Genomic DNA, 14,086 nt, shown 5'->3' with positions numbered 1-14,086 from the left:
AGCTTAGCCTGCAACTGCAGACCAGAACTGAGCAATGCATGAAAATTTCAAAAGGTATCAAAACTAAAGTATTCCAAAACAACATAAGACATCAAGTTTCACATAAGAGAGTTCTGTCACCTCAGAGGTATTTACTGTACTGCTTACTTAGTATTTATAGCCTCCGGTCTACTGTTTAAATTGGGAAGTGGCATGGAAAGGTCTGATGCTATCTGCTAAGAATTCCCAGGGTCACTCTCGTCTTTCCTAATGTTTGTACCTAAGAAAAGCTAAACACACAATCGGAATGGCGCGTGGACGGTATCCAAGATCAAATCAACGAAAGGAACCGAGCCCTGGTATGAATAAAAACACGTTCTCCACATGACGCCTGATACTTACTGCTGGAACTATTGCTCTGTAACTTCAGTTTGCTTTTCTCCTTGGCACTGCGACTGAGAATACCATTGGGTCTGATTTCGTCCTCTTTGTCTGTGTCACCTTTTCGCCTCTGCATATCATTTTGCTTCTTTTTGTATGTTGGCTTGGGCTGACGTTTCAGCCTTTGTCCAGACTTACTCTCGCTTTCATCTGAGTCCTCAGTTTCGGAGCCAGATTCGTAAGTCCTTTTAACCCTCCTCCTTGTAAGTCTATCCTCCTTGGGAGATTTGTCCTCCTGCACCCTAAGGTCTAGGTTATTCTGCAGCTCGCTGGACGTCGAGGCAATCAGATTAACAGTACAAGGCTTAATGATTTCAGAGACCATTGTGATGCCAGCACTCTCCGGCTTACTGTTAGTGTTTTTATCTTCTTCTGAGTGTCGGGTAAGCCAGGCCTTCTTCAGTTTTGTGTGATAGTTTGGCTGGCTGCATTGGGAAGCCTGCCCAGTGCCTGTCGAGCTTGTTGTGTTTGTGGAGCTGCAGGGCGCGTTGTTTTCTGGAGAGCCTGAGGCTGCAAAGGTCTGATTTTTCACAGCGTTGATGTCCGGATCATTGGAGTTGGTGCTTTTCAACTGGGCTGCAGCCAAAGCCGCCTTGTGCTTTTTTAAGTGAACAAAATCACTTGAAGCGGCATGTAAGGAGTTGGGCTGAATGGCACTTGCAGTCTTGCTACTGGCTGAGGTGGCTGGGGTTGTGGCGGTGACTGTGCCCTCTTGAGTTGGGGGTACGGTAGGATTTCCAGATACTGATCCGATGCTTTCGATCACTGTACAAGTTGAAACGGCATTGGAGTAAGAGTAAGTTACTTCAGATCCGCTGCAACTTGAAACGCTCGTGGTCGTGGGGGCAGAGGTGGTCACATCAGTTTTCGTGCTGCACATTATATTAGTTCCAGGTGCAGAGGAACTGGGAATGTTGTGCGAGGGAGCGTGAGCGTTCTTCTCAAAGAGCACATGAGCGCTGTCTGAGTTCAGAAGAGGCTGGGCAATCCTTGTAGCCTCTCTGGTTTCCAAAGGCTTTGTGCAATCGGATTGATTGATTCCAGCTGAGGATCTTTCGACAACTCTTTCCTTGGGGGCTGCCTGAGTTACTGGCACGTTCTCATACTTTGCACTGGATGGTGGGCGTACAATGACAGATGCGGTTGCGGACGGTAACTTCACATTATTTTTCTCTGGCAGCCACTCAATTTTACTATGATTTAGCTTTTCGCTTGTTTTCCAGATTTCCTGGACCGGCTTCTCTGCGTTCTTCTTGTAATTTGCAGCACCCTCCTTGGGCTCGGGAACTAGAGTTGGAGGTTTCTGAAGTTCCTGGATTTTGGCTCCAGTCGTTACAGGCTGCACTGGAGTGAGGGTTGGTGGAGAGAGATTGCTATAACCAACATCCTTCCTATCAAGGCTGTGGTGAATTGGAGGGTGGAAAACAGGTGCCCGATGCAAGGCAGGCATGCTACGGAGTGCATTCGATGAAGAGACGGACAACTGGGTTGGACTTCGGCTATCTCCTCTGTAGGATGTAATCGTGTGTGTTGCTACCTGCTGTGGAAGCTGCTCGTTTAACTTACTTGCGGCTCCGTCTTCGGGTTGGTGTTTTATTAATGGAGGAGGCTTCGATAAGGAGGACAAGTAAGAGTTAATAGTCGAAGAAGTTGTTGAAGAAGGGCTGGCATTTTGCTTTTCGGGGAACACATTTACGGCGTCCTTGGATGGGAATGACCTTGGCGGTTCGTTCACCACACTATTGGACAGGGTGGTGAAATAATTACTTTGTGGCAAGCTCTGAGAGACCGAATTTTTCATTTTGTACAAATCGGAGATGGGGCGCTCCACATTATTTTCTGGTTTCACCAAGTGGCTTGTTGGGCTGCAAGACATGATGGGCGTTACTCTAGCAAAGCTCTCACGTTCGTTTTCATGTGCTTTCATTTTCATAGAGAAAGAGGAAGCTTCCATGTTTTCCTGAAGGATTCTCCTGTGCTCTTCCTTGTATTTGCTCGGCCTCTCCCCACTGTCTGGAGCTGGGCGCTGCAGCTTGCTGTGGCCCAGAACAGGCTCCATGTAATGTCTGTGTACATGGCCATCTTTGCCCAAGTGTGTTCGGCTGTGTTCGTGCTCAGACTTTACAGGTGCTGAAGTAACTGAGCGCAAGGGTTCACTAAATGCCTTCTTCTCCAAGTCCCTATCGAGAAATAAGATTTCATTATTTTCTGATTTTACATAATTTAATATACACAGTTTTATACCAGACGCAAAAACATCTGTATTATTGCCCATAGCAATGTATTAGTCACACACCCAGGCGGGAGGACACGACTACCTACTCTTTGTGGTGATCCGTCAATGGTTTAGACAAGGGTGGGCTTGAATGTGCAGCCAGTTTTAGTGGTCTAAGAGGGTCAGCACTGGAGGGACGAACAGGAAGGTGACCCATTAGCAAGCCATCTGCTGACGTCACAGGCGTGGGCGGATGTAACCAGGGGCTGGCAGTGTTCTGCAAGGAGGAATAAAATAAAGCAGTCAGTTCAGTCTCATCCCAAATGCTAAAAAGGATGTTAAAATATACCGTAGAAGAGAGGCAAATTTGTGAACAACCCAGAAGAATGAGAGTGCCTTCACATGTGGTGGAAACATCCGCTAGAAAATACACGTCTTAAAGACAATCCCTATGTTATCCTAAGGGTCAATCCCTGCATTGTGTTTTGCTGCGGAGTAACAATTTGCTGCGTCATTAATGATGTGCTGCAGCTTTTCTAAAGCAGAATGTCTCCATTCATTTCAATGGGGGATGTAATCCAAGCCAAAATTAGAGTAAAAATCTGCCAGATTTTTCCGGCACATGTGAAGGCACCCTTAAAGATATTTTGTAAAGTATTGTATTATTTCCACAATGACCCTTTACAAGTATTTACATACACTGAGATTGTGAGCCCCATTGGGGACAGCTTGATGCTAATGTCTGCAAAGCGCTGCAGAATATCGTAGCGCTATATAAATGCGTAAAATAAATACTCACATGTATGACATACACTCAACCCCCCACCCCTTTAAAGGGGTTGTCTCATCTTAAGACATTGGTGGCATATAGCTAGGAATTTGCCATCATTGTCAGATAGGCGCGAATCCCAGGGGTGAAACCCGCACCTATCTCCAGAACAGACCCCCGAAAACAAAGGAGAGCACATCGCATATGTGCGGCATACTCTCCATTCATTTCAATGGGAGTTCTGCAAATAGAGTAAGTGCGCTCAGCTATTTTTGGAAGTCCCGTAGAAATGAATGGAGATCGCAAGGTGCAAGCGTGGCCGCAACTTAATTTACTTCTATGGGACTGCCAGAGATAGCCAAAGACAGCACTAGGCTATTTTGGGCAGCCCCATAGAAATAAATGGAGGGTGGGCACATATGCGCAGCTGTTCTATGTTCACTTTGGGGGTCCCGTTCTGAAGATAGGAGCGGGTCCCAGAGGTGGGACCCAAACCTATTTGACATTGGTGGCATATCCTAGCGACGTGCCACCAATGCCTAAGATGAGACAACCCCTTTAATTTTTTTCTTTACAAACAGCTAATAACGCTATAAAATAAAAAGAGGCGTAATACTCACCTCACCAATCCTCTGCAGCTCCAGGACAGATGCTTACCCGCTCCCTGCTGGCCTCCGTTTACCTTGTCCCAGTGATATTGTGGTGCCAGTCAGTAGTCCCTGCTACAAAGACGACACAACATCGCTAAAACCTGGCAAAGATCAGTGAAAGCCCAGAGAAGCATCGGCACGGGAGAGGCAGGGGTCTGGTAAAGTATCACAGCCTTGTCTTGGAACTGGAAACCCCCTTTAAGAAGATTTTGAATGTGTTTTTAGGTTGCATGCCAATCTACACGAATTCTTAACAATCGGGAAGTGAAACCAAGCCCTTCAGCTGTGTTGTGAAGGGTCTCGTTCATCATGAGGCTGTAAGGGGATTCACGGAGCATGTAGCTTCCCATTATAGTAAAGACACTAAAAATAAGTATTTCGCTTCTAAAATAACAACTAGTTTGATTTAAAATAAATGGTTTAATAAATGCAGAGCTGCAGACACCATCCATGCATGGGGGTCTTTAGGACTGCATATACAATAGTGATCACTGGGGGATCATTCTTGACCCCGCAACAGAACAACCTTCCCTAGACTAAAATGGCAGCTCACAGACAAAAGATGACACAAAACTGCACTCAGATGAGAAGGTATCTCTATAGTATTTGAAGTTCCCAAAATCATTCGTAGTAACTTGCAGTGTAATACTGCTGCCGACAAAACGATTCAGTATGAGGACGAGCGATGGTATAGCAATCACTCCTCCCTATACTGAGGAGGAGATCGCTGCATGTAATAGCTGTGGTCTCCTCAGCAAGCGAGCAGGCAATTGCCGGGAAGGACCGCTTCTCTCCCGTCAATCGCCTGTAGGATCGCTAGGTCTGATACAGACCTTACTGTACTGACTCTCAGGGCACTGTATGTAATTCGAAGCTCAGAACAGAAAAAGGAAAATGATATATGACCGCATATGGAAAATATGCAAGGTATAAGTGATCCCGGCCAGATGTTTACATTGGCCTGCCTCTCCAGAAGGATGCTATTAGGACCAAACTATACCTCATGCCAGGCTTTTTATTTCCACTTTCCTTTAAACGGCAGTTCAAGTTCAGGGCCACAGACTCTTTAGCAATCAGTGCGGTGGAGAATCTGGGAGTTGGTGGCTAAATGCTGAAAACCTGTTTATTTTCCTTTAACGGCCACTTCTGACCTCTTGAGAGATAGAAGCTGCAGAATCTCAGACCTGTCTAGTCCGTCACTTCTGCTAATAATGGTTTTCCCGGGTTACGGAGGGATCACAGCACAAGGGGGTACACTGCTAAATATCACAGCCTGGGCGATTAACTTGGGTCTGTCACCTTCACATTAAACAGATCTATGAAAATACAACGTAAAGCAAACATTTTCACAATCGATGTGTATTACAAACCCAGTTGACCGTACAAACCCCTACATTGGACGGCAGGGAGTCTGTATGAAAAGAGCAAGATTTTATACTGTTGATTGATGGGGATTCGATACTACTGGTTTGAGACCTCCACCAATCACATACTGATGACTTATCCAGGATAGGCCATCAGTACAAAAGTCTTGGAAACCCCCCTTTAAGCGCACCTTGGCAGTCCCCATTCGTCTGGTGTAAAAACGACACCAGCACCTGACCGGAGAAGTTTTTCGCCAACAATCAACAGTAACAGTAAATGTGAATAAATTTGCCGGGACATTCAAAAAGTCGTAAAGGGGTCTTCAAACCTTTTTTGCGCCACAGACTAGCATAGGACTAACAGTAAATGACCCCCAATATTTCCAATGTTGACACTTCTATTTCAGATATCAGCTTCTGGGCCAAATGCTTACTGATGTCAACACATTTTTGGAGATTATCACAATTTCAGTGTTTTTGTTCGTCCACTCACATTTGATGATGAACAACGTCTTTTCCAGCATGACTGAGAAGTGGCTGGATGAACAAAACATATGGCCAGGATACTCCCCAGATCTCAATCCCATTGTTAACCTGTGGTCAACCCTCAAAATGCAGGTGGACAAACAAACACAGAAATTGTGATAAACTCCAAAAACTGATTGGGTCATCAGTTAGGATCTGCTCCAGAAGCGAATATAAGCAAGCAAGGGTGAATAGCAGAAGTCTTGAAAAAGCAGTCTTTGAATAAGGGCTCATGCACACAACCGTTGCCTGTTTTGCGGTTACCTATTGGCGGATCTGCAAAACATGGATATCGGCCTTGTGCATTCCACATTTTGCAGAACGGAACATCCGGCCCATAATAGAACTGTCCTATCCTTGTCCGTAGAACAGACAAGAATAGGACATGTTCTATTTTTTGAGAGTGCACTGAAAAAGACATACGGATAAGCACATGGTGTGCTGTCCGCATCTTTTGTGGCCCCATTGATGTGAATGGGTCCGAATCGGATTCTCAAAAAATGCCGATCGGATGCGGACTAAAAAAAGAGGGAGTGTGTGCACGAGCCCTAAACCCGACGGATATGTCAATAAACAGAAATATCTGACAAAAGATCTAAAAACACTGTAGCGGCACTCTGTGAAAATCAAAATTTGTGTCAAATTTTTGGCCACGACTGAACAGTATGGAGACCACAGAACTTTTTACAGTTCACGGTGCAGTTTTAACCAAAACGATAACAAATCATACACTAAAAGAGCACAACGCGATTGACCATACATAGCGCATACCATATAGTAAAATCTCAATGTTAGAACTCGGGCACATTGGAGAAATGCATCATCGTACTTTGGTTGGCTCTACATCTGAGGAATTTCAATTGGTTCTTAGTAAATCATGGGTGAATGGACAGTGCGCTATATGGATACACATGACTAGTCATGGAGCCGACTCAATCTGCTCTATGTCCGCAGCAGACCTAATCAATCTCAATCTGTATGGACAGAATCCTGGACCCATTACAGATAACAGATTTATCTTGGGTTCCATATAAATATATATATATTTAACCAGGGTAATAAGGCAGCTGACCACAATTTTCTGTCAGTCTGTAAAAACCTGGTGGAGCAGAACCTAAACACATATGTGAACAGTCGTAATAGATGGACAAGCAAACGCGGAAACGGTGTATGTGTCATACTTGTTACTACACAAAGTAGCGCTATAGGTTCGCCCACAACTCACCCTTCTTATAGAAGCCTCTGCATTGACATGGTTCTCGGGGTGTACCCATTTTGAGGAAGGCAAGCCTAGGCTAGAATAGGCATGACTTCCATTTGGATACTGCCAAATAATAGGGTAAAGTCCCAACTGGTTGTAAGAAGCTGGAGGGTGAGCTTGGCCGAGAAGATGAGGTGGCTGGTGCTGTAACATTTGCTGCTGTTGCTGATGTGCAAGTGCCAAATGGCTAAGGCTGCTGGCATGTGCAGTCTCTAGCTGAGGGTGACCACCCAACAATGACCCAGGGGGCATACCAGGTAGCACCGTAGGTAGTAAGTGAGGATGGTGGACTGAATGGTGCGATGTGCTACCCAGCGCATGGGCATTTATAGCAGTCAGAGGAGTTTGGCTTGAAGAGGACGTTAACATATGAGGGTTAGCTGCAAGTGCTGGATGGTGGTTGTTTGGAGGTAAACATGCTCGATGAGCTGGAGAATGAAGAGAAAAATTGTGCTGGTGCAAATAAGAAGAAATGTGATTAGCTGCGGTGTCTGGTCCGACAAGTGCTGGGTCCCTGTAAACGGTAAAATGCTCATTCTTGTCTATGATAAGTGGACTCTTTGTAGATTCTATGGCACTGCCTCTCGCAGTCACTGGGTGGAAGCTAGACCTGTGCATATCACAATCCATTTTACTAGAGGGCCTAGCGACTCCAGAACTCTGACTATTGTGATAGTTCAACTTGAGTTTCACTGAATCTGGAGAGTGGACGGCACGAGACTTCAACACATCTGGAGAAGAACTAAATTTGATTTTGCTAGAATTCTCAGAAACATGCGGCTTTGTCTTCAGGGCATCCAGAGTCTGTTTTTGAAGCCTCTTCTGTTCATCCGTTAAGGATGTGCTACCGATGACAGAGGTGTGGTGGATCTTCTCCCGGTCATTCACCTCTTTATTAGTTGACTGGGGCGTTTTTAAAACACCCGAAAGTGCCAAATCTGACTTATGGTTAATATTCTCATTCCAGCCATGTTCAGACTCCTGCTTCTTTTGCACTGGAATAGTTGATGGCGCCAAATGACTGCTTCGGGTCACCGCCTTGTAGCTCTCTCTTAGCATTGGGCTGTGCGTTAAACTTTGCTGAACCGCTATCCTGGGGCGCTTTGTCCAAACTGTTTTCATTGGTTAAGACGACAGACGTTTTCGGCGTGGGAGGTTTGCTGATAAGCTGATCAGTCTGTGACGATTCGTTAGTGTTGTGCCGCTCAACCACGCTATCTTGAATAAGCAGTTTACTGGAATTCTGCTCATAAAGTGCTGTCTGTTCGGAGAGGAGGAACTGAGCGTTTTCTTTCTGCAGCTGTAAGTCGGCTGACTTTAGCCTTTCTGCTTCTTGATGCTTTTTATCTTCCTGTATTTCATCCCAGTGAGAATGCCTATCTATTAGTGTCTGTTCCTCAGCCCCCTCGCTACTTTGGGATTTTCCTTCGTCTCCATTTATCTTTGAAGTGTTCTTGCTTTTCAACTCGTTCTCGGAATTTTGCTCAGAGGAAGAATCCATTATTCTCTTATTTGAATTTTCTGAGTCGCTGCTCTCGGAGTAGTCGGAAATATTGTCTGTGCGCAGCCTTTTCAGAATTAATTTCTTTTCATCCTCCTCTGGTTTTCTCCTTTTGCTGTGAAAATGTTTGTTCCTCTTCACATTTTCTGCAAATAGAAATATACATTAGTCCATGTGCATGTCCAGATGACGTGCCTTATATGTAGCTCAATTAGGGAATCCATGGAAATGATGTGCCTCACCCACGAATATACAGACATTGCCTAGAATTTCAATTATAATTTTTTTTTTTTGTAAGGCTGGATTCACATCTGTGGCATTGGTTCAGTTAGGAGTCTCCATCACAGATTCAGGCAAATATACTAGAAAAAAAAAAATGATGCTAGAATCCATGTTCAATGGGATCTGACAGGAGACAATGATGTCCAGCATATGCCAGATTTGCTGCTTATTCGTTCCTATAATGGAACAGAAAAACTGAAGGGTGCCATAGATATGAACCTAGCACTGGGGAGAATTCATACTACTTATTCAGTGGATGTTCAATACAAGCTCAAAGCTTACACATCAAACGTATCCACCAGTCACCCAACAGAGGCCAAAAGGGTGTCCCTTTGGCCTCAGTCCATATATCTTTTTTTGCTGTATAGAATGGAGCAGTTAAGAACGTAGTTCTATAGAGAAACATCCAAAACACGCCCTGTGTTCTTGACATGGGAGCTTATGTGTGACAACCGCCACTCTCAGAGTCAGGGGCATTTATCACCGGTAGATGAATCAAAGTGGCAAAAAATAATATGTATATATACACACACATATACATACAGACCAAAAGTTTGGACACACCTTCTCATTCAAAGAGTTTTCTTTATTTTCATGACTATGAATATTGTAGATTCACACTGAAGGCATCAAAACTATGAATTAACACATGTGGAATTATATACATAACAAAAAAGTGTGAAACAACTGAAAATATGTCATATTCTAGGTTCTTCAAAGTAGCCACCTTTTGCTTTGATTACTGCTTTGCACACTCTTGGCATTCTCTTGATGAGCTTCAAGAGGTAGTCACCTGAAATGGTTTTCACTTCACAGGTGTGCGCTGTCAGGTTTAATAAGTGGGATTTCTTGCCTTATAAATGGGGTTGGGACCATCAGTTGCGTTGTGGAGAAGTCAGGTGGATACACAGCTGATAGTCCTACTGAATAGACTGTTAGAATTTGTATTATGGCAAGAAAAAAGCAGCTAAGTAAAGAAAAACGAGTGGCCATCATTACTTTAAGAAATTAAGGTCAGTCAGTCCGAAAAATTGGGAAAACTTTGAAAGTGTCCCCAAGTGCAGTCACCAAAAACATAAAGCGCTACAAAGAAACTGGCTCACATGCGGACCGCCCCAGGAAAGGAAGACCAAGAGTCACCTCTGCTGCGGAGGATAAGTTCATCCGAGTCACCAGCCTCAGAAATCGCAGGTTAACAGCAGCTCAGATTAGAGACCAGGTCAATGCCACACAGAGTTCTAGCAGCAGACACATCTCTAGAACAACTGTTAAGAGGAGACTGTGTGAATCAGGCCTTCATGGTAGAATATCTGCTAGGAAACCACTGCTAAGGACAAGCAACAAGCAGAAGAGACTTGTTTGGGCTAAAGAACACAAGGAATGGACATTAGACCAGTGGAAATCTGTGCTTTGGTCTGATGAGTCCAAATTTGAGATCTTTGGTTCCAACCACTGTGTCTTTGTGCGACGCAGAAAAGGTGAACGGATGGACTCTACATGCCTGGTTCCCACCGTGAAGCATGGAGGAGGAGGCGTGATGGTGTGGGGGTGCTTTGCTGGTGACACTGTTGGGGATTTATTCAAAATTGAAGGCATACTGAACCAGCAAGGCTACCACAGCAACTTGTAGCGGCATGCTATTCCATCCGGTTTGCGTTTAGTTGGACCATCATTTATTTTTCAACAGGACAATGACCCCAAACACACCTCCAGGCTGTGTAAGGGCTATTTGACCATAAAGGAGAGTGATGGGGTGCTGCGCCAGATGACCTGGCCTCCACAGTCACCGGACCTGAACCAAATCGAGATGGTTTGGGGTGAGCTGAACCGCAGAGTGAAGGCAAAAGGGCCAACAAGTGCTAAGCATCTCTGGGAACTCCTTCAAGACTGTTGGAAGACCATTTCAGGTGACTACCTCTTGAAGCTCATCAAGAGAATGCCAAGAGTGTGCAAAGCAGTAATCAAAGCAAAAGGTTGTTACTTTGAAGAACCTAGAATATGACATTTTCAGTTGTTTCACACTTTTTTGTTATGTATATAATTCCACATGTGTTAATTCATAGTTTTGATGCCTTCAGTGTGAATCTACAATATTCATAGTCATGAAAATAAAGAAAACTCTTTGAATGAGAAGGTGTGTCCAAACTTTTGGTCTGTACTGTATGTATGTGTGTATATATATATATATATATATATATATATATATATATATTTTAGTGTGATGTACAAAGCGAGACGAATTCTATAACATCTAACATTTTTTTATTTTTTTATACTGAAGTGGAATCACACATATCAGGTTAGGCTACTTTCACACTAGCGTTCGATCGGATCCGTTCTGAACGGATCCGATCGTAATACTGCAGACGGAGGCTCCGTTCAGAACGGATCCGTCTGCATTATATTAGCTAAAAAAAGCTAAGTGTGAAAATAGCCTGGGACGGATCCGTCCAGACTTTCAATGTAAAGTCAATGGGGGACGGATCCGCTTGAAGATTGAGCCATATTGTGGCATCTTCAAACGGATCCGTCCCCATTGACTTACATTGTAAGTCTGGACGGATCCGCACGGCCAGGCGGACACCCGAACGCTGCAAGCAGCGTTCAGCTGTCCGCGCGGAGGCGAGCGGAGCGGAGGCTGAACGCCGCCAGACTGATGCAGTCTGAGCGGATCCGCTCCATTCAGACTGCATCAGGGCTGGACGGCTGCGTTCGGGTCCGCTCGTGAGCTCCTTCAAACGGAGCTCACGAGCGGACCAGCGAACGCTAGTGTGAAAGGAGCCTTAGTGGTATCCTTTTCCCAGCTCAGGATGGTGGTTACAAACCATCACAGGTCTGCATACCGTCATATCTTTCTTCTTTAATCCTATCTTCATCCGGCATGCTGCTGTCGGAACCTTTCCTCTTGTTTAAGCGAGCATTTCGGTGCTGACTCTGTTTCGTAGAGCTCTGGGAGTTCATCGCTGGCCTGGGACTGTTTGCTTGTGCACGAGTATAATGACCCTATAAAAGAAAGCAGAAAATACTGGGTGAGACTATAAAAACCAGTGCAAAGGAAAAGTGCTGCTGCAATCCGATTAATGCTCGAATTAATTCTCCAAATGGTCTCTGGACAATGAAAGCAGCTCAGAAGATAATGCTGTAAAAACGTAATCTAGTATTCCACTACACCGTTTAGGGGTTTTCTGGACTTTTAATATAGATGACATATCCTCACGATGGGCCACAAGTATGTGATTGGTGGGGTCCCACTCTTGGCTAGTGACATCACATCCATCAGTCACCTAGCCTTGGTGAAGCGCTGTCCCATTCAAGTGAATGATCTTAAACTGCCATATTAAGTACAAATGTAATAAAATTGTGCTTGGCACTACCATGAAGCGGCCTCAGTAATCGTCTAAGCGCTGTGGTACCTTCACACAACTAATCTACAGGGGGTGCGCGAGTCAGATCCTGATCGGAGCAGATACTGATGACCTATAGGTCATCAAGATTACAATCCTGGAAATGCCCTTTAATAAGTTCAAAAATTATGACAAACAGTTATGTCATCCGAAACACGTACATGAATTGTGTTGCTGTTCTGGTTGGAGCGCGACCTGCGGCGACTTGTGATTCCTATATTTTCACCTTTCAGCAGAGAGTATACAACGTCATCTAGAAAGGTCATCTGAACCATAGAAGGATCAACATTCTGTGGCTCTAGAACCTGGGCCAAAAGGCATAAACAAAGAGACCATTAATACGGCTGTAACTAAAAGCTACAAAGCACAAATCAGCATGAAACAATGACATCAATTACTTCACATATATTCAGTTACTGAAGTTTCATGCAGCAGGGTTTTAATGAAGTGAAAACACTGATTATATTTAAAGTTCTGGATGAACGGAGTACACCCCCCCCCCCCCCCCCCTCCCTTTTATTTTCACTGCTTCTGTACCACCAGGGATTCTGAAAAGGACTGATGATATGATCTGCTGGGATAATTCATCAGATAATATACGTCACTGTGAATATTTTCTAAAGCAGCTCATGTGGTTGGTAATGTGCCACCTAGTGTCATTTTTATACGAATTAAAAATATCCTTAAAAGGATTTTTCAACGACTTATATACTCTGTATAGGCCGTCAGTGGGGGTTCGATACCCGTGGGCCCCCGTCGATCAGCTGTTTGAGAAGGCACTGATGCTCGCAGTAGTGCAGAAGGCCTTCTCTCTGTGTTCCCTAGGCGCAGCTCCGCACCACTGAAGTGAATGGGGCTGGGCCGGGATACCAAGCACTACTGCTATACAATGTATGGCACTGTGCCTGGTGAGCTCAGAGGAGTGACACTGTCTTCACAAAAAGCTGATCGGTGGGGGTCCTGGGTCTCAGACCCAAAGACCAAAGGATAGGTCATCAGTATTTAAATCTCTGAAATCCCTTTTAAAACATGGCCCGTGAACTTAAAGGGGTTGGCCAGTTTCCTATATTGATGACTCACCCTCCGATATCAGATTGGCGGGGGTCCGACTCCTGGTACCCCTGCCAATCAGCTGTTTGGAGAGGATGCGGTGCTCATGTGAGCGCTGCCTTCTCTTCACTGTTTACCTCCTCGCTGTCGACATCAGAGCAGTGAGCCGTGTAACTGCAGTTCCTCCGTCCCCATTCACTTCAAAGGGAAGGAGCAGACAAAACTGGTCATCAATACGGGTAACCAGCCAACCCCCTTAAAGGGATGGCTCAGAACAGACCCTACATGGCCTAGTGCTAGAATCTGATCAAGGGCAGACTGAATTTTTGGGACCCCTCCACAGCCTTACACAGATCTTATAAATAGAAGGTGTGGTCATGTTACTTAACTTCTTGGACGATCCGTAGAGGGCTCTTTGCACCACCATATCAGAACTGGTTATACTGTTATTAAAGGGTAACTGTTATATATATATAACTGGATTGGTCTGACTAAGTTTACCTTAGCTCCCTAGTTGATACTTTTGTATAGGTATTGAATTGCCTAGTAACTGCAGCATGTTCTTTCCTCTCCCAGGCATTTCAGTGGTGCAGCTAACACAGCGTTGCCTGGTGTGTCTATATACAGAAGACGGAGGACGTAGTA

At 44.8% G+C, this 14,086-nt stretch overlaps 1 protein-coding gene across 1 annotated transcript in view; it reads right to left on the bottom strand.

The window, feature by feature from the left end:
* JMJD1C (jumonji domain containing 1C) overlaps positions 1-14,086 on the bottom strand; it is a 228,220-nt gene that overhangs the window by 39,917 nt on the left and 174,217 nt on the right. Inside the window, 6 exon segments of the mRNA XM_044299158.1 lie at positions 382-2,600; positions 2,743-2,912; positions 7,169-8,221; positions 8,223-8,851; positions 11,831-11,990; positions 12,553-12,696. Coding sequence (XP_044155093.1) covers positions 382-2,600; positions 2,743-2,912; positions 7,169-8,221; positions 8,223-8,851; positions 11,831-11,990; positions 12,553-12,696 — 4,375 coding nt within the window.

This window comes from Bufo gargarizans, chromosome 6, assembly GCF_014858855.1.
Source record: "Bufo gargarizans isolate SCDJY-AF-19 chromosome 6, ASM1485885v1, whole genome shotgun sequence".
Classification (NCBI taxonomy): Eukaryota; Metazoa; Chordata; class Amphibia; order Anura; family Bufonidae; genus Bufo; species Bufo gargarizans.
This window is presented reverse-complemented; position numbering and strand designations above follow the sequence as displayed.